The sequence below is a fragment of the Staurois parvus genome, unplaced genomic scaffold (assembly GCF_062004578.1).
Source record: "Staurois parvus isolate SC_StPar_1 unplaced genomic scaffold, SC_StPar_1.0 ptg001625l, whole genome shotgun sequence".
Classification (NCBI taxonomy): domain Eukaryota; kingdom Metazoa; phylum Chordata; class Amphibia; order Anura; family Ranidae; genus Staurois; species Staurois parvus.
The window spans coordinates 1-22,005 of record NW_028319421.1 but is presented as its reverse complement, the minus strand read 5'-3'; the positions used below and the strand labels follow the sequence as shown (position 1 = coordinate 22,005).

At 49.4% G+C, this 22,005-nt stretch overlaps 1 protein-coding gene across 1 annotated transcript in view; it reads right to left on the bottom strand.

The window, feature by feature from the left end:
* The window catches only part of RASGRF1 (Ras protein specific guanine nucleotide releasing factor 1), a gene marked incomplete at its 5' end in the record, with an annotated part of 154,420 nt that extends 133,152 nt beyond the window's left edge, over positions 1 to 21,268 (bottom strand). The window contains 2 exons of the mRNA XM_089663098.1: positions 1,338 to 1,444; positions 21,240 to 21,268. Coding sequence (XP_089519224.1) covers positions 1,338 to 1,444; positions 21,240 to 21,268 — 136 coding nt within the window. The remainder of the gene's footprint in view (positions 1 to 1,337; positions 1,445 to 21,239) is intronic.
* Between the last annotated feature and the right edge of the window lie 737 nt (positions 21,269 to 22,005).

The window sequence follows — 22,005 nt, the reverse complement described above, 5'->3', positions numbered from 1 at the left end:
CACACTGTGTAAAAACAATGTTTGATCCTGTCTTCTCTGATCCTCCCCTTCTTCCAGTATCTCCTAAATATCCCCTGATAGAACAGAGGCTTAGGGGAAAGCTGTACATGCTCAGTTTGGGGTGTATTACTAGATACTTTTTTTTTTCTTTGGAAGAGTGCATGTGATCAGCAAAGGACCAATCAGTGCTGTCCAGACAGAGGGTTGGGGGTCATGCAGCCTCATAGGACAGTCAAAGGATAATGAAAACTCCTTATACAAGCTGTAACCAGTGCTCTGCTGGACACTGATAGAAGTCACAAGACTGCTCTATACTGCTGATGAGAAAAGGTATTTAGCAGTTTATATTTACTAAAATAATTGCATTTCCATGTTGTGTGTACTGTGGGAGAGCGGATATAGTGAATGCGGGGTCCGGGGAGAGCGGATATAGTGAATGCGGGGTCCGGGGAGAGCGGATATAGTGAATGCGGGGTCCGGGGAGAGCGGATATAGTGAATGCGGGGTCCGGGGAGAGCGGATATAGTGAATGCGGGGTCCGGGGAGAGCGGATATAGTGAATGCGGGGTCCGGGGAGAGCGGATATAGTGAATGCGGGGTCCGGGGAGAGCGGATATAGGGAATGCGGGGTCCGGGGAGAGCGGATATAGTGAATGCGGGGTCCGGGGAGAGCGGATATAGTGAATGCGGGGAGAGGGGATATAGTGAATGCGGGGTCCGGGGAGAGCGGATACAGTGAATGCGGGGTCCGGGGAGAGCGGATACAGTGAATGCGGGGTCCGGGGAGAGCGGATACAGTGAATGCGGGGTCCGGGGAGAGCGGATATAGTGAATGCGGGGTCCGGGGAGAGCGGATACAGTGAATGCGGGGTCCGGGGAGAGCGGATACAGTGAATGCGGGGTCCGGGGAGAGCGGATACAGTGAATGCGGGGTCCGGGGAGAGCGGATATAGTGAATGCGGGGTCCGGGGGGAGCGGATATAGTGAATGCGGGGTCCGGGGAGAGCGGATATAGTGAATGCGGGGTCTTGAAGTGGGCTGTAATTGGCCCACAGACACCAGAGTTCATAGAATTTGTAGTACGCATAGTTTGAATATCTATTACTTGAATCACCTAATTGAAGGCACGATGTCCTACAACATTCTGTCTCTCTGAAGTTCACCAAATAAAATATTACAGAGCTGTGGAGCCCAGACAGCTGCATTTATTTTCTTAGTAGGAACTCTGACTGCGTTGTATTTGATGTGCAGAGTACAGGCCGCTAGTACTGTGTATATGGGGTGGGTGCACTGTGTGCATGTGGCGTATGTATAGAAGGTGTACGAGGACTCCATACCTGGCTCGTGAGATCGCTGATATCCACTCATCGCAGTCCTTGGAATCTTCTGTGCGTAGCTCCAAAGGCTTCTGATTTTCATGGTTAAAGTTGATAATAAAGCAAAACTACAAAAAAAACAAAAGACACAAACTCAGAAAATGAATATAAAGCGGTGTGCAGTGTGTGTGAGAGGTGCCCTCCCATATCTTTCCTGTTATAACTTCTTATATTATACCGAAACACTGCCAGTGACCGGACTACACAACCCACAGAACAACCCCCCTCCTGTTAGTGACCGGACTACACAACCCACAGAACAACCCCCCTCCTGTTAGTGACCGGACTACACAACCCACAGAACAACCCCCCTCCTGTTAGTGACCGGACTACACAACCCACAGAACAACCCCCCTCCTGTTAGTGACCGGACTACACAACCCACAGAACAACCCCCCTCCTGTTAGTGACCGGACTACACAACCCACAGAACAACCCCCCTCCTGTTAGTGACCGGACTACACAACCCACAGAACAACCCCCCTCCTGTTAGTGACCGGACTACACAACCCACAGAACAACCCCCCTCCTGTTAGTGACCGGACTACACAACCCACAGAACAACCCCCCTCCTGTTAGTGACCGGACTACACAACCCACAGAACAACCCCCCTCCTGTTAGTGACCGGACTACACAACCCACAGAACAACCCCCCTCCTGTTAGTGACCGGACTACACAACCCACAGAACAACCCCCCTCCTGTTAGTTACTGGACTACTCAGCTTCTCCCATCTGCCAACATGGAATGACAAGACCTCTCATACCTGAGCACAACCAGTGAGTGTACTTTCATATCTATTTAACCTCCCTGGCGGTCTGATTATGTCAGTATTTCTGTGCTCAAAGCGGTACTTTTTTTGCATGGAAATATGCATTTTCTCTATTGAAGGCCTGTAATTTTTAGGAATAACTCACTGAAATCTGTCCGACAAGAGTCTAGTAAACATCCCGGGGAGGATAAAACTTGAAACACGAAATCATAAATTATAATTTAATAAATAATCATAAAAAATAATAATATAATAATAAATGTAATTCAATAATATAATCAAACCAAAAACACTGAAATGTGAAATAGAGCGCCAAGTTGGCACATCGCTGAGCTCAGTCGCAGAATCGTTTTCAGTGTCTGATGAGGAATTTCCCCCACCAATCATTATCACTCAATCCTGCAAGTGGTTCTGATTTACTATCGCTGTTCTCTAGCCGGTCTAAAACCGCGTCTGACCTAAAGGGACGCTTTTTGGACGCCATGGACGTTTCTCAGTTTCCAGGCAGAAAGAACAGTAAAAATGCAGGCAGGGCGCCGGACAAAGCACTCGGGACAAAATGTATGTGAAATGGTTTGAAACAGGAATGTTATACGATGTGATTTTCGTTTATTAGAAAATGACAGTTTTTAAAATTTCCCCCGTATGTCCCGACTCTCGCAGGGACCGGGACATGGAAGCCAGATGCCGGCATCGGCCGGAGGAGATGGCCGGGGACGCTGCAGGGGAGGCATCGTGGGAGCGAAGGACAAGGTAAGCGCTGCAGGGACTCCCTGAGCAACGCTGCATGGTAAGCCAGAGTGTAGCTCGGGGGGGGTTACCGCTTTTGGTACTAAAACTTTACCCCGAGCTACATTCAGGAATACCGCCAGGGAGGTTAATGCATCTTTATATCTATCAGTACAGTGGCTAAACGGTTAGCACTCCAGCCTGGCAGTACTCGGGTCGTCGGTTCAAATCCAAACCACAGCACCACCTGCCTGGAGTTTGCATGTTCTCCCTGTGACTGTGTGGGTTTCCTCCGGATACTCCATTTTCTTCCCACACTTAAAATACATGCTGGTAGGTAAACTGGCCCTAGTATGTGTATGTATGGATGTGAGTTAGGGACCTTAGATTGTACGCCCCTTGAGGGTTAGGGACTGATGTGAAAGTACAATATACAGTTAGGTCCATATACATTTGGTCACAGGCACAATTCTCATCCTTTTGGCTCTGTATGCCACCAGAATAAATTAAAATGAAACAATACAAATGAATTTGAAGTGCAGACTTTCAGCTTTAATTCAAGGGGTTGAACATAAATATCAAATACAAATTTTAGGAACTGCAACCATTTTTATACACAGTCCCTCCATTTTTAGGGGCTCAAATGTCATTGGACAAATGAATATTATCATAAATAAAATGTTAATTTGTAATATTTTGTTGCAAATCCTTTACTGGCAATGACTGCCTGAAGTCTGGAACCCACGGACATGACCAAAGACTGGGTTTCCTCCTTTCTGATGCTTTGCCTGAAGTCTGGAACCCACGGACATGACCAAAGACTGGGTTTCCTCCTTTCTGATGCTTTGCCTGAAGTCTGGAACCCACGGACATGACCAAAGACTGGGTTTCCTCCTTTCTGATGCTTTGCCTGAAGTCTGGAACCCACGGACATGACCAAAGACTGGGTTTCCTCCTTTCTGATGCTTTGCCAGGCTCTAACTGCAGCCATCTTCAGTTGTTCTTTGTGGGTCTTTCTGCCTTTAGTTTTACCTTCAGCAAGTGAAATGAATGCTCAGTTGGGTTGAAATCAGGTGATTGACTCGGCCATTGCAGAATATTTCACTTCTTTTCCTTCAAAAGCTCCTGGGTTGCTTTTGCAGTGTGTTTTGGATCATTGTCCATCTGTACTGTGAAGCGCCGTCCAATCAACTTTGCTGCATTTGGCTGAATCTGGGCTGACAGGATATCTGTAAACACGGCAGAATTCATCCGGCTGCTTCTGTCTTCTGTCACATCATCAATAACCACCAATGACCCAATGCCACTGGAAGCCATGCATGCCCATGCCATCACCCTGCCTCCACCTATGCCATCACCCGGCCTCCGCCCATGCCATCACCCTGCCTCCGCCCATGCCATCACCCTGCCTCCGCCATGTTTCTACAGATGACGTTTTGTGTTTTGGATCATGAGCTGTTCCAAGCCTTCTCCGCACTTTCTTCTTCCCATCATTCTGGTACAGATTCATCTTAGTTTCATTCGTCCAAAGAATGCTTTTCCAGAACTGGTCCGGCTTTTTTAGATTTTTTTTGGCAAACTCTAATCTGTCTTTTCTATTCTTCAGGCTTATGAATGGTTTGCACCTTGTGTTGAAACCTCTGTATTTGCACCTTGTGGTGAACCCTCTGTATTTGCTCTCGTGAAGTCTTCTCTTGATTGTAGACTTTGACAATGATACGCCCACCTCCTGGAGAGTGGCCTTCACTTGTCTGGATGTTGTGAATGGGGTTTTCTTTGCCATAGAGAGGATGCTGCGATCATCCACCACTGTTGTCTTCCATGGACTTCCATTCCTTGTCATGTTGCTGGGCTCACCAGTGCGTTCTTCTTTCCTCGGAATGTACCAAACTGTTGATTTGGCCTCTCCTAATGGATGCTGCGATCTCTCTGATGGATTTGTTTTGTTTTTGAAGCCTTACAATGGCCTGTTTCACTTGCATGGACGGCTCCTTTGAACACATGATGTAGGTTTACAGCAATAGATTCCAAATGCAAATACCGCACTTAGAATCAACTCCAGACCTTTCACCTGCTTAATTGATGAAGAAATAATGAAGGAGTAGCCCACACCTGGCCATGAAACAGCTTTTGATTCAATCGTCCAATTACTTTTGGTCCCTTGAAAGAGGGGGGATGGCTACTCGTAAAAGCTGGAATTCCTAAACCCTTCCTCCAATATGGATGTACATACCCTCAAATTACACCTGAGAGTGCGCACTGTCCACCCATATCCATCATAGAACTAGAGCTGGAACATGTTTTGGAAAATACCTGAAAAAAAAAAATCGAAAAAATTGTGCCTGTCTCCAAATATATATGGACCTGACTGTATATATGTAAAGTGCTGCGTAAATTGATGGCACTATATAAGTACCTGAAATAAATATATATATATATCAGTCATATCTATTTAATGTCCAATGTATCTTCATATCTATTTAATGTCCATTGCTGTACCATATCTGTCCCCTACCAGTCACTGTACCAGATAACCACCATGCACCATATATACCTGTACTATACAGCTCATAATACCACAGCCCCTCTAAATGACCAGATTCCACAGCCTCTCATACATGAGCTCTCCCCGGGACTGAATATACAAGACCTCAGGTTTGTCAGACAACACTACTGCAAAAGTCCTTATATATGTCTGCTGTCCAATATTGTACCACACAACCCCTCAAACCCATTCTCTGTCAGTCTCTGCATCCTATAACCTCTCCCACCTTTCCTATGCCAGACACTGTCCTCCACTATTAGATTTACCGTACAACCACTCAGACTTGTCTTCTGCCAATGATTGCACCATGTAACATCCCATACCTGTCCGCCAATGATTGCACCATGTAACATCCCGTACCTGTCCTCCGCCAATGATTGCACCATGTAATACCCCGTACCTGTCCTCCGCCAATGATTGCACCATGTAACACCCCATACCTGTCCTCCGCCAATGATTGCAACATGTAACACCCCGTACCTGTCCTCCGCCAATGATTGCAACATGTGACACCCCGTACCTGTCCTCTGCCAATGATTGTACCATGTGACATCCCATACCTGTCCTCTGCCAATGATTGTACCATGTGACATCCCATACCTGTCCTCCGCCAATGATTGCACCATGTAACATCCCATACCTGTCCTCTGCCAATGATTGTACCATGTGACATCCCATACCTGTCCTCCGCCAATGATTGCACCATGTAACACCCCATACCTGTCCTCCGCCAATGATTGTACCATGTGACATCCCATACCTGTCCTCCGCCAATGATTGCACCATGTAACATCCCATACCTGTCCTCCGCCAATGATTGCACCATGTAACACCCCATACCTGTCCTCCGCCAATGATTGCACCATGTAACACCCCATACCTGTCCTCCGCCAATGATTGCACCATGTGACATCCCATACCTGTCCTCCGCCAATGATTGCACCATGTAATACCCCGTACCTGTCCTCCGCCAATGATTGTACCATGTAACATCTCATATCTGTCCTCTGCCAATGATTGTACCATGTAACATCCCATACCTGTCCTCCGCCAATGATTGCAACATGTAACACCCCATACCTGTCCTCCGCCAATGATTGCACCATGTAACACCCCATACCTGTCCTCCGCCAATGATTGTACCATGTAACATCTCATACCTGTCCTCCGCCAATGACTGCACCATGTAATACCCCATACCTGTCCTCCGCCAATGATTGCACCATGTAACACCCCATACCTGTCCTCTGCCAATGATTGCATCATGTAACACCCCATACCTGTCCTCTGCCAATGATTGCACCATGTAACACCCCACACCTGTCCTCCGCCAATGATTGCACCATGTAACACCCCATACCTGTCCTCTGCCAATGATTACACCATGTAACACCCCATACTTGTCCTCTACCAATGATTGCACCATGTAACATCCCATACCTGTCCTCTGCCAATGACTGCACCATGTAATACCTCATACCTGTCCTCCACCAATGATTGCACCATGTAACACCCCACACCTGTCCTCCGCCAATGACTGCACCATGTAACACCCCGTACCTGTCCTACCAATGATTGCACCATGTAACACCCCATACCTGTCCTCCGCCAATGATTGCAACATGTAACACCCCATACTTGTCCTCTACCAATGATTGCACCATGTAACATCTCATACCTGTCCTCTGCCAATGATTGCACCATGTAACACCCCATACCTGTCCTCTGCCAATGATTGCACCATGTAACATCCCATACCTGTCCTCTGCCAATGATTGCACCATGTGACATCCCACACCTGTCCTCCGCCAATGATTGCACCATCCCATACCTCCTCAGAGTCCTCTCCATAAATCCCCCCACGATAAAACACTCACTGTAGAATCCACCCCATAAAATCCTCTTCATAGGATCCCCTCCATAAAACCTTCCTCGTAGAATCCCCTTCATAGAACCCTCCCCGTAGAATCCTGTTCATAAAACCCTACTTGTAGAACCCCCTCCATAAAACCTTCCTCGTAGAATAATGTACCTAGAACCCCCTCCATAAAACCTTCCTCGTAGAATAATGTACCTAGAACCCCATCCATAATACCCTCCTCATAGAAACCTTTCCATAAAACTTTCCTTGTAGAATCCTCTTCATAGAATCCCATGCATAAAACCCTCCCCGTAGAATCCCCTTCATTAAATCTTCCCCATAGAATCCCCTTCATAGAACCCTACCCCATCGAATCCCCCCCATAGAATCCCCTTCATAAAACCCTCCCCGTATAATCCCCTTCATAAAACCCTCCCCGTAGAATCCCCTTCATAAAACCCTCCCCGTAGAATCACCTTCATAAAACCCTACCCGTAGAATCCCCTCCCCGTAGAATCCTCTTTATAAAACCCCCTCCATAACCCCCCCGTCCCCCCATAAAACCATCCCTGCAGAATCCTCTCCATAAAAGCATCCCCATACAATCCTCTTTACAGAACCCCCTCTATAAAACCCGCCCTATAGAATCTTCTTCATAGAATCCCCTCCATAAAACCCTCGTCATAGCATCCCCTTCATAGAACCCTCCTTGTAGATTCCCCTTCATAAAATACTGCCCGCAAAATCCCCTTCATAAAACCCTCCCCGCAGAATCCCCTTCATAAAACCCTCCCCGCAGAATCCCCTTCATAAAGCCCTGCCCGCAAAATCCCCTTCATAAAACCCTCCCCGCAGAATCCCCTTCATAAAACCCTCCCCGCAGAATCCCCTTCATAAAAGCCTCCCCGCAGAATCCCCTTCATAAAAGCCTCCCCGCAGAATCCCCTTCATAAAAGCCTCCCCGCAGAATCCCCTTCATAAAAGCCTCCCCGCAGAATCCTCCTCATAAAACCCTCCCCGCAGAATCCCCTTCATAAAAGCCTCCCCGCAGAATCCCTTTCATAAAACCCTCCCCGCAGAATCCCCTTCATAAAACCCTCCCCGCAGAATCCCCTTCATAAAACCCTCCGCGCAGAATCCCCTTCATAAAACCCTCCGCGCAGAATCCCCTTCATAAAACCCTCCCCGCAGAATCCCCTTCATAAAACCCTCCCCGCAGAATCCCCTTCATAAAACCCCCTCCATAACCCACCACCATAAAACCCTCCCCGTTGAATCCTCTTCATAAATCCCTCCCCGCAGAATCCTCTTCATAAATCCCTCCCCGCAGAATCCTCTTCATAAATCCCTCCCCGCAGAATCCTCTTCATAAATCCCTCCCCACAGAATCCTCTTCATAAATCCCTCCCCACAGAATCCTCTTCATAAATCCCTCCCCACAGAATCCTCTTCATAAATCCCTCCCTGCAGAATCCTCTTCATAAATCCCTCCCCGCAGAATCCCCTTCATAAAACCCTCCCCGCCGAACAGGGGCGGACTGACAACTCATGGGGCCCCCGGGCAATAGGAGATCATGGGGCCCGTGTCCTCACCCAAACTCAAAAAAGCCTATGAAAAAGGTACCAAGGGCATCTCATGGGGCCCCCTACTGACCCCGGGCCCTCGGGCAGTGCCCGAGTTTCCAAATGGTCAGTCCACCCCTGCCGCAGAATCCCCTCCCCGCAGAATCCCCCCAGCAGAATCCTCCCCGTAGAATCCACTCCATAAAACCCCCTCAATAGAATCCTCTCCATAACATCCCCCCCATAAAACCATCCCTGCAGAAACGTCTCCATAACCCCCCATATGTTGCCCCCCTATGTGATATTGTTTAGTGGAGAAAGGAGAGAGCAACATGTAAAAAGTTAAAGTACATCCAAACATTTAACCCCTCCCTCCCCCCCAGGATAAAATTTAAAGCCCCCACACCTACAAATAGAAACACACACATTGGGGACAACTACATAAGAAAATATTGGATTGCGGTACACGTGTCACATACCACCACGCACATCGAGAACAATAATTCCAGACCCATTATTCACAGCTAAGTTGGAACGGGTGACCTGTAGGGGCTTTTAAAGGCGAAATATAGGGCACTGAACTCTGTCAATATTTTCACGGGCGCACCCAATTTTATGGCTTGACATGTCAGGTATCTATTTACTCGGCACAACCTCATCTTTTATATTTTACTAAACATTGCGTAATATATCGTGTTTACATGCTCTAAAATTAACTTGACATGAAAAACTGCGACCACCATTTTATTCTCCGGAATTCCTGCTTTCAAAAATGTTTTGGGGGTTTTGACTAATCTTCAGGCCTAAAATGACGTTTTCAAACGTGTGAAAAAATAAAAAATGCAAAAATGCCTCTGGCAGCAAAAGAGTGAAAGAATCGCCTATGGAATATTTTGGGTAACAAAGTTTATCGCTTTTTCAAGGGAGCATGCAATTTTTTTCTTTTGACATGTTTGGTATCTTTTACTTTGGTGCAACCTAATCTTTTTTTTTTTTTTTTTTTTCCTAAAAACAGGGTAATATTTTCCATTTATGTGCCCTAAAATTAACATTAGTGTATTTTCGTTGGGGGGGGGGGGGGGTTAGGGTGCTGTTGGGTGGAGGGGGGTTGGCGGAGGAGATGTGAGTTCTTGCACCTGTTAACTGAGAAATAAAGCCCGGGATTTATCTAATCTAACGGATTCTGCCACACACACTATACAGAGCAGGTGGACATATCTCCCGCTGCCACTATTGTATTTTAACAGACAGTCCCGCTGATAGTCAAAATACCTGAACAGTGCGATTCTGATTGGATGGAGACTCATCCAACAATTTTCCTTCCGGGTCCATTGAATTCTTAAATGATGGATGTTGGGAGGGAGTCGGACAATTAGGGCCAACCAATGAGCCTGACGAAAGGATGGAAATTCGCTTCATGTATGGCTAGCCAACTAATGGCCCTTTCATGGTCTATGGACTTCAGTATCTGTGTGAATGAGGCCTAAAAGTGCAAGATCTGTGACTGTCATCCTGGTCATGGCTTCACTAGTTGAACCAGTAACATGTATGCAGCTAGTGAAGACCAGTTACCCAACTAATTCCTAAGTCAAAGCCACAGCATCTCCCATATATCGGTTCCCTTCCTGTTAAAGACACTCGTCGGTCACAGCCTGAGGGGCTCATTTACACCTTGTGCAGTGACCTGCGCTTTGCTGCACTGGATCAATGCAGGGCACTGCAAGGACAAGTAGAAAACAGTGATTATCCACGAGTCTTGTTCATTTGAATCCAATGCACATAAATGCATGTAGACACAGCACAATTAAAAGTAAAGATAGAAAATATCGGGTCAACGGATGACATGAATATACATGCCAAAAAATCTAGAGGTGCCAAGAAGTCTACAGCCTTCACTAAATCGAGAGCCACCAATAGATCTAGAGTCACCAATGAGTCTAGATAAACCAACAAATCTAGGGCCACCAATAAATCTAGAGTCACCAATAGATCTAGAGTCACCAATGAGTCTAGATAAACCAACAAATCTAGGGACACCAATAAATCTAGAGCCACCAATAGATCTAGAGTCACCATTGAGTCTAGATAAACCAACAAACAAATCTAGGGCCACCAATAAATCTAGAGCCACCAATGAGTCTAGATAAACCAACAAATCTAGGGCCACCAATAAATCTAGAGCCACCAATAAATCTAGAGTCACCAATGAGTCTAGATAAACCAACAAATCTAGGGCCACCAATAAATCTAGAGCCACCAATGAGTCTAGATAAACCAACAAACAAATCTAGGGCCACCAATAAATCTAGAGCCACCAATAGATCTAGAGTCACCAATGAGTCTAGATAAACCAACAAACAAATCTAGGGCCACCAATAAATCTAGAGCCACCAATGAGTCTAGATAAACCAACAAACAAATCTAGGGCCACCAATAAATCTAGAGCCACCAATAGATCTAGAGTCATCAATGAGTCTAGATAAACCAACAAACAAATCTAGGGCCACCAATAAATCTAGAGCCACCAATGAGTCTAGATAAAACCAACAAACAAACCTAGGGCCACCAATAAATCTAGAGCCACCAATGAGTCTAGATAAACCAACCAACAAATCTAGGGCCACCAACAAATCTAGAGCCATCAATAGATCTAGAGTCACCAATGAGTCTAGATAAACCAACCAACAAATCTAGGGCCACCAATAAATCTATAGCCACCAATAAGGGTGTACTCAGACTAGGCACGGTTGAACTGAGGTACACCCAAGTTCAACTGTCCCTCTTCCCCTACTGGCCTACACTCACACTGAGCTTACATCATCACCTCTGCCACCCAGACCACAGTGATCTCACTATCTATGCTCGGTGACCTATGGGGAGTTCCAAGCTCAGGTATGATTTTCGCTCACACTAAAGTGAACTGCACCAGACCGCCTCTTCCAAATGGTCCCAGTTACAGTGCAGAGCACTTGCACTACAGAAGCAAACCAGACCTAGGGACCAAGAGGGTGAACTGCCCAGACACACATAACACTTCCAGTGAGTGCACACTGAGTTGCTTGCTCACCTTTCCTGACCAGCAAAAGAAAAATGTCAGCTCCAATCTGCTTGCTAGGAGCACTTGATCTGGGCTTAGTACATAAGGGCTCATGACTATGACCACTCTTTATCCGACCGGTTTAAATCGCTTTACTACAGTACAAAGTGTTCTATGGATCATCTCTAGTGAATATTTGGTCCAAGTATTTCTGTATTTCTCTTCCTGCAGAATGTCCCTTACATTGGGGGTCAGCGGGAAGAATGTCCCTTACATTGGGGGTCAGCGGGAAGAATGTCCCTTACATTGGTGGTCAGCGGGAAGAACGTCCCTTACATTGGGGGTCAGCGGGAAGAATGTCCCTTACATTGGGGGTCAGCGGGAAGAATGCTCCTTACATTGGGGGTCAGCGGGAAGAATGCTCCTTACATTGGGGGTCAGCGGGAAGAATGCTCTTTTATTGGGGGTCAGTGGGAAGAATGTCCCTTACATTGGGGGTCAGCGGGAAGAATGTCCCTTACATTGGGGGTCAGCGGGAAGAATGCTCCTTACATTGGTGGTCAGCGGGAAGAATGCTCCTTACATTGGGGTCAGCGGGAAGAATGTTCCTTACATTGGTGGTCAGTGGAAAGAATGTCCCTTACATTGGTGGTCAGTGGGAAGAATGTCCCTTACATTGGGGGTCAAGTGGGAAGAATGTCCCTTACATTGGGGGTCAAGTGGGAAGAATGTCCCTTACATTGGTGGTCAGCGGGAAGAATGTCCCTTACATTGGTGATCAGTGGGAAGAATGTCCCTTACATTGGTGATCAGTGGGAAGAATGTCCCTTACATTGGTGATCAGTGGGAAGAATGTCCCTTACATTGGTGATCAGTGGGAAGAATGTCCCTTACATTGGTGGTCAGTGGGAAGATTGTCCCTTCCATTGGGGGTCAGTGGGAAGAATGTCCCTTACATTGGGGGTCAGTGGGAAGAATGCTCCTTACATTGGAGGTCAGGGGGAAGAATGTCCCTTACATTGGTGATCAGTGGGAAGAATGTCCCTTACATTGGGGGTCAGTGGGAAGAATGCTCCTTACATTTGGGATCAGTGGGAAGAATGTGCCTTAAGTTGGTGGTCATTTGAGAGATTTCCCCCCCCCCTTAGATAGCTAAAAAAAAAAAAAAAAAAACATTGGTGTCAGTGGTAAATTGTCTCAGAGGCAGAAATTACTCAAGGAACCCCCAACACCCTCTACAGGAACCCTGGTTGTGAAAGGCTGGTCTAGAAGGACTTGGAGAGTCATATTGTTCTCCTCGTGTATGTATTAAAATTGTCTCCAAATCAATGGAACCAGCAAATCACCCAAGAGTCACCAAAGCACACACAGTCACACAATTTGAATTCTAATCATGGTATAAGCCATCCCTTCTGTAACTAGACTTCCTTCTGAGAATTTCTATATCCCGGCATCTCATTCAAAGTCATTGGTGAGATATGAGGACCTCCAAGGTGCTTCTTTGTATCTCAGCCCTTGCTCAGCCTTCTTTTAAGCCTTGATATATAGAATGCAGAGAGACAATCATTTTCCTATCATAACTACAGGAAATCTATCACAATACAAACATCTGGGTGATCAGCCTCAGGTGGAAGCAGCCCAAACTCATGGTTTGTGGATGGCAAAGCTAAAGCTATGCACTGGAGCACTGGAACTACAGATCAAAGAAAAGGCAGCTTCCCTCTCAGCCTATCAGGGCCCAACCACAGAGGAGGCCCTTTAATTTTCTGTTCATTGGGAATATTCTGTATGGTTCTGAATGTGGCCCTACCTATATATGCTTTACCACAAATCATACTTATCCTCTTAGCCTCCTGTACAGTGGGGAAAATAATTATTTGAGCCTCTTCAGATTTTGTAAGCTTGCAAAATTACAAAAAAATGATGGGTCTGTAATTTTTATCATAGGTGTATTTTAAATGAGAGAGAGAATATCAAGCAAAATTTCCAGAATAAAAAAAACACGATACAAATGTTATAAATTGAGTTGCAGTTCAGTGAGTAAAATAGGAATTTGATCCACAAGCAAAATATGATTTAGTATTTGGTGGAAAAACTCTTGTTGGCCAGCACAGAGGTAAGATGTTTCTTGTGATTGGTTACCAGGTTTCTACACATCTCAGGAGGGCTTTTGGTCCACTCTTCTTTACAGATCTTCTCTAAATCCTTAAGGTTTCTTGGCTGTCGCTCGGCAACTTGAAGTTTCAGCTCCGTCCATAAATTTTCTATAGGATTAAGATCTGGAGACTGGCTAGGCCTCTAAATGACCTTAATGTGCTTCTTCTTGAGCCGCTCCTTTGTTACCTTGGGTTATTGTCATACTGGAAGACCCATCCACGACCCATCTTCAGTGTTCTTGCTGAGGAAAGAAGGTTCTCATCCAAGACTTTACAATACAAGGCCCCGTCCATTGGCCCTTCAAAGCGGCAAAGCCGGTCTGTACCTTTAGAAGAGAAACAACCTCAAATCATAATGTCTCCACCTCCGTGCTCAACTGTAGGGATGGTGTTCTTAGGGTCATAGTCAGCATTTTTCTTCCTCCAAACACAACGAGTCAATGCCAAAGAGCTCAATTTTGGTCTCATCTGACCACAGCAATTTCTCCCAATCCTTCTCTGAAGTTTGCCAATGAACATCTAAATGATTCAGACGGGCCTGTACATGGGCCTTCCTGAGGAGGGGGATCTTGCAGGCGCTGCAGGATTTCAATCCATGCCAGCGTGTTGTGTTACCGATGGTTTGTTCGGTGAACGTGGTCCTAACTGCCATGAGATCATCGACAAGCTCCCCCCGTGTAGTTCTGGGCTGATCCTTCAGTTTTCTCGTGATCATCCTTACCCCATGAGGCGAAATCCTGCATGGAGCTCCAGACCAAGGCCAACTGATGGTTATTTTGTATTTCTTCTATTTGTGAATATTCGCTCCAACAGTTGTCTCCTTCCCACCAAGCTTCTTGCTGATGGTCTTGTAGCCCATTCCAACCTTGTGCAGGTTTACAATCTTGTCCCTGATGTCCTTTGGCAGCTCTTTGGTCTTGCCCATGTGTGTCCAGCCCCTACACCTTTGCACACCTGTATCATCCTTGCCTTATACAGATAGCACCTGTCAATCATCTGCTGTGCTCTCTCTACACCCCAGAACACCCACTTCCCATTACCCCAGCAGATGGGTATAAAACAGTGTGTCCAGCCCCCCTACACATCAGCAGCACTGTACACCTGTACCATGACGTACACTAAGCACACCTGTCAATTAGGGTTAGCCCCTCCCTGCCCTGTGTGACCCCCCCCCCCCCCAGTCCTACACACCAGTATGACTCCTCCATGTCCTGTGTACCCAGCCCCCTACATAACAGTCTGATCCCTCCCTATCCTGTGTGCCCAGCCCCCTACACACCTGTATTACCCCTCCCTATCCTGTGTTCCCAGCCCCCTACATACCGGTGTGACCCCTCCCTATTCTGTCTTTCTACACACCTGTATGTCCCATCTCTCCTGTGTGCCCAGCCCCCCTACACACCTGTATGGCCCCTCCCTATTCTGTGTCCAGCCCCCCTACACACCTGTATGGTCCCTCCCTATCCTGTGTGCCCAGCCCCCCTACAGACCTGTATGGCCCCTCTCTATCCTGTGTGCCCAGCACCCCCCCAACAGACTAGTATGACCCCTTCCTGCCCTGTGTGCCAAGCCACTCTCCACACTGATGGGGCTCCTCCTATCCTGTGCTCCTCCTACACATCTGTATGGCCTCTGTCTGTCCCCTACACACCTGTATGGCCCCACTCTGTCCCCCAACATCTGTATGGCCCCCGCCCTGTCCCCCAACACACCTGTATGGCCCCCGCCCTGTCCCGTGTGCCTAACCCCTACACACCTGTTTTGCACCTCCCTTTGAATCCATAACCTGTGGAGCCTATGTACACCTGGTGGAGACCCCCCCCCCCTATGTACCTGTCGGGCCCCCCTCCTCCCTCTCTCTTCCCCATGTACCTGTCAGGACCCACCCTATATAAAGCCCCCTCGTACAGATCTGTCTGTTGGGGCTCCCCTCCACATAGGGGCCACTCCATGTACAAACCTGTCTATTGGGGCCACCCTGGCCCTCTTCTATATAGGGGTCCCCCACGTACCTGTCTGTCGTAGAGCCCCTAGGCCTCCCTCTATTTCGGGACCCCCTGCCCCATCATACCTGTCTTTCATGGCCCTCCTTGACCCTCTTCTGTATAGGGGCCCCCGCTATAAATATAGTGGATATAAAAAAATCTACACACTCCTGTTAAAATGTCAGGTTTCTGTGATGTAAGAAAAATGAGAGAAAGGTAAATAATTTTAGAACTTTTTCCACCTTTACTGCGACCTATAAACTGTACAACTCAGTTGAAAAACAAACTGAAATCTTTTTTTTTTTTGGGGGGGGGGGGGTAAACATAAAAAAATAAAATAAAGTGGTTGCATAAGTGTGCACGCCCTCTTATAACTGGGGATGTAGCTGTGTTCAGAATTCAGTAATCACATTCACAATCATGTTAAATAAGAGTCAGCACACACCCGCCATCATTTAAAGTGATGAACCCCAAATAAAGTTCAGCTGTTCTAGTAGGTCTTTCCTGACATTTTCTTAGTCACATCCTACAGCAAAAGCCATGGTCCACAGAGAGCTTCCAAAGCATCAGAGGGATCTCATTGTTAAAAGGTATCAGTCAGGAGAAGGGTACAAAAGAATTTCCAAGGCATTAGATATACCATGGAACACAGTGCAGAAAGTCATCATCAAGTGGAGAACATATGGCACAACTGTGATATCGCCAACAGTGACACCACCAACAGTGACACCACCAACAGTGACACCACCAACAGTGACACCACCAACAGTGACACCACCAAGAACTGGACGTCCATCCAAAATGGAGGAAAAGACGAGAAGAACACTGGTCTGGGAGGTGGCCAAGAGGCCTACAGCAACATGAAAGGAGCTGCAGGAATATCTGGCAAGTCCTGGCTGTGTGGTCCATGTGACAACAATCTCCCGTGTTCTTCATATGTCTGGGCTCTGGGGTAGAGTGGCAAGATGGAAGCCTTTTCTTACGAAGAAAAACATCCAAGCCCGGCTACATTCTGCAAAAACACATCTGAAGTCTCCCAAAACCATGCAGGAAAATGTGTTCTGGTCTGATGGAACCAAGATGGAACTTTTTGGCCATAATTCCAAAATATATGTTTGGTGCAAACACTGCACATCACCAAAAGAACACCGTACCCACCGTGAAGCATGGTGGTGGTGGCAGCATCATGCTTTCGGGCTGTTTTTCGTCAGCTGGAACCGGGGCCTTAGTCCAGGTAGAGGGAGTTATGAACAGTTCCAAATACCGGTCAATATCGGCACAAAACCTTCAGGTTTCTGCTAGAAAGCTGAACATGAAGAAGAACTTCATCCTTCAGCCTGACAACCACCCAAAGCATCCATCCAAATCCACAAAGGAATGGCTTCACCAGAAGATGAAAGTTGTGGAATGGCCCAGCCAGAGCCCAGACCTGAATCCGATGGAACATCTGTGGGGTGATCTGAAGAGGGCTGTGCGCAGGAGATGACACGCAATCTGACAGGTCTGGGGTGTTTTTGCAAGGAAGAGCGGGCAAATATTGCCGAATCCAGATGTGCCGTGCTGATAGACTCCTCCCCAAAAAGACTGAGTGCTGGAATCACATCAAAAGGGGCCTCAACAAAGGATGAGTGTAAGGGTGTGCACACTTATGCAACCAGATTATTTTAGTTTTTTATTTTTACTTCCCTCCACCTGAAGGATTTCAGTTTGTTGTTCAGCCGAGTTGTACAGTTTATAGGTCACATTAAAGGTGGAAAAACTTCTGAAATTATTGATCTTTGTCTCATTTTTTTACATCACAGAAACCCGACATTTTACCCAGGGGTGTGAAGACTTTTTATAGTACACTGTACCTATCAGTTGGGCCCCCTTGGCCCTCCTCTATATAGGGGCCCCCATATCATACCTGTCTGTTGTGCCCCCCCCATGTACCTGTCTGTTGGGGACCCCCTCCTGTCGGTACTCCCCCCCTATATGCTAGGGTTCCCCTTCCCCCCATAGCAGGACCGCCATATCATACCTGTATGTTTGGACCCCCTCCTCTATATAGGGCCCCCCATGTATACACGTCTGTCAGGGCCTTCTATGTACATACCTGTCTGTTGAGGCCCCCCATACATCTGCCTCCCCCCATATATCTCACCTGCCAGTTGAGGCCCCCCTTGACTCCCTGTACATCAGGCCCTCTTTATATCTCACCTGTCGGGGACCCCTGTATATTGGGCCCACCATATAGCTCATCTGTCTGTTGGGGCCCCCCTGTATAAAGGACGCCCAATTAATCTCATCTTCCTGTCGGGCCCCCTGTATATAGGGCCCCCCACATCTCTCACCTGCCGGTCTGTGCCCCCCTTGGCTCCCTCTATATAGGGCCCCCCATTTATCTTACCAGTCGTTTTGGGCCCCCCTGTATATAGAGCCCCCTATATCTCCCACCTGTCTCCTGGGCCCCCCCCCCTTTGTATAGGGCCCCCTCATATCTCTCCTTTGTCAGTCTGGGTCCCCCCATATATAGGGCCCCCATATCTCCCAACTGTCTTTCGAGGCCCCCCTTGTCCCTCCTCTATATAGGACCCCTCCATACCTATCACCTGTTGGTTTTGGCCCCCTAATATATCTCACCTGTTGGTCTGGACCCCCTGTATATATAGGGCCCCCACATGTACATACCTGTCTCTCAGGGCCCCCCTGTATATAGGGCCACCATATCTCTCACCTATCGGTCTGGGCCCCCCTGTATATAGGGCCCCCCATGTACATACCTGTATGTCTGGGCACCCCTGTATAAAGGGCACCCCATATCTCTTTACCTGTTGGCTGGGGCCCCCCTGTATATAGGCCCCCCATATCTCTCACCTGTTGGTCTGGGCCCCCCTATATGTAGGGTCCCCCATTTCTCTCACCTGCCGGTCTGGGCCTCCCTTGGCCCCCTGTATAAAGGCCCCCCCCTATACATATCTGCCGGTCTTGGGCCCCCCATGTATATAGGGCCCCCAATCCAATATCTCTCAACTGTCAGTCTGGGCCCCCCTGTATAAAGGACCCCCATTTCTATCTCCTGCCGGTCTGGGCCTCCCTTGGCCCCCCTGTATATAGGCCCCCCCATATCTCTCACTTGTCTAAATAGGGCCCCCCAGTACATACCTCCCGGTCTAGGCCCCCCTGTATATAGGGCCACCCCTGTACATACCTGTTGGTCAGGGCCCCCCTTGTATAAAGGCACCCCTTTATACACCTGCTGGTTGGGACCCCCATGTCCCCCCTGTATATAGAGCCCCCCTGTACATACCTGCCAGTCGGGGCCCCCCTTGTCCCCCCTGTATATAGGGCCCCCTCGGTACATAATTGCCGGGCGGGGCCCACCTTGTCTTCCCTGTATATAGGGCCCCCATATCTCTCACCTGCCGGTCGGGGCCCCTGTTGTCCCCCCTTTATATAGGGCCCCCTATATCTCCCACCTGCCGGTCGGGGCCTCTCTTGGCCCCCATGTATATAGAGACCCCCATATCTCACACCTTTCGGTCGGGGCCTGCTTTGGCCCCCCTGTATATAGGGCCCCCCATATCTCACACCTGCCGGTCGGGGCCTCCCTTGATCACCCTGTATATAGAGCCCCCCATACCTTTCACCTGCCGGTTGGAGCCCCCCTGGATATAGGGCCCCCCATATCTCTCACCTGCCGGTTGGATCCCCCCCATATCTCTCACCTGCCGGTCGGGGCCTCCCTTGGCCCCCTGTATATAGGGCCCCCCATATCTATCACCTGACGGTCGGGCCCCCCCATATCTCTCACCTGCAAGTGGGGGCCCCCATATCTCTCACCTGACGGTCGAGGCCCCCCTTATCCCCCCTGTATATAGGGCCCCCCACATCTCTCACCTGACGGTCAGGGCACCCCTTGTCCCTGCTGTATATAGGCCCCCCATATCTCTCATCTGCCGGTCGAGGCCCCCCTTGTCCCCACTGTATAGAGGGCCCCACATATCACTCACCTGCTGGTCGAGGCTCCCCTGTATATAGGGCCTCCCACATCTCATCTGCAAGTCGGGGTCCCCTTGGCCCCCTGTATATAGGGCCCCCCATATCTCTCACCTGCCGGTCAGGGCCCCCTTTGGCCCCCCTGTATATAGGGCCCCCATATCTCTCATCTGTCGGTCAGGGCCCCTGTTGTCCCCCCTTTATATAGGGCCCCCCATATCTCCCACCTGCTGGTCGGGGCCTGCCTTGGCCCCCCTGTATATAGGGCCCCCCCATATCTCACACCTGCCGGTCGGGGCCTCCCTTGATCACCCTGTATATAGAGCCCCCCATACCTTTCACCTGCCGGTTGGAGCCCCCCTGGATATAATTCCCCCTATATCTCTCACCTGCCGGTCGGGCCTCCCTTGGCCCACTGTATATAGGGCCCCCCATATCTCTCACCTCACATCTCACCTGCAAGTCGGGGTCCCCTTGTCCCCCCATATCTCTCACCTACCGGTCGGGGTCCCCCCCCCATATCTCTCACCTGCCGGTTGCAGGTCTCCCTTGTCCCGCCCTGTATATAGGATCCCCCACATCTCACACCTGCCGGTTGAGGCCCCCCTTTCCCCCCTGTATATAGGGCCCCCCACATCTCTCACCTGCCGGTCGGGCCCCCCTTGTCACCCCTGTGTATGGGGCCCCCCATATCTCTCACCTGCCGGTCGGGGCACCCCTTGTCCCCCCTGTATATAGGGCCACCCATATCTCTCATCTGCCAGTGGAGGCCCCCTTGTCCCCCCTGTGTAGAGGGCCCCACATATCACTCACCTGCTGGTCGAGGCTCCCCTGTATATAGGGCCCCCCACATCTCACCTGCCGGTCAGGACCCCCCTGTCCCCCCTGTATATAGGGCCCCCCATATCTCATCAGCAAGTCGGGGTCCCCTTGTCCCCCCATATCTCTCACCTGCCGGTTGCAGGTCTCCCTTGTCCCGCCCTGTATATAGGATCCCCCACATCTCACACCTGCCGGTTGAGGCCCCCCTTTTCCCCCCCTGTATAAAGGGCCCCCACATCTCTCACCTGCCGGTCGGGCCCCCCCTTGTCCACCCTGCATATAGGGCCCCCCACATCTCTCACCTGCCAGTCGGGGCCCCCCTTGTCACCCCTGTGTATAGGGCCCCCCATATCTCTCACCTGCCGGTCGGGGCCCCCTTTGGCCCCCCTGTATATAGGATCCCCATATCTCTCACCTGCCGGTCGGGGCCCCCCCTTGTTCCCCCTGTATATAGGGCCCCCCATATCTCTCACCTGCCGGTCGGGACCCCCTTGTATACAGGGCCCCCACATCTCTCACCTGCCGGTCAGGGCTCCCCTTGGCCCCCCATATCTCTCACCTGCCGGTCAGGGCTCCCCTTGGCCCCCCATATCTCTCACCTGCCGGTCAGGGCTCCCCTTGGCCCCCCATATCTCTCACCTGCCGGTCGAGCCCCCTTTGGCCCCCCTGTATATAGGACCCCCATATCTCTCACCTGCCGGTCGGGGCCCCCCCTTGTCCCCCCTGTATATAGGGCCCCCCATATCTCTCACCTGCCGGTCGGGACCCCCTTGTCCCCCTGTATATAAAGCCCCCCCACATCTCACCTGCCGGTCGGGGCCCCCCCTTGTCCCCGCTGTATATAGGGCCCCCACATCTCACCTGCCGGTCGGGCTCCCCTTGGCCCCCCTGTATATAGGCCCCCCCCATCTCTCACCTGCCGGTCGGAGCCCCCCTTGGCCCCCTTGTATATAGGCCCCCCATCTCATACCTGCCGGTCGGGACCCCCCCTGTAAATAGGCCCCCCCACATCTCTCAACCGCCGGTCGGGGTCCCCCTTGTCCCACCTGTATATAGGCCCCCCACATCTCTCACCTGCCGGCCGGGGCCCCCCTTGTACCCCCTGTATATAGGCCCCCCAAATCTCTCACTTGCCGGTCAGGGCCCCCCTTGTCCCCCCTGTATATAGGCCCCCCAAATCT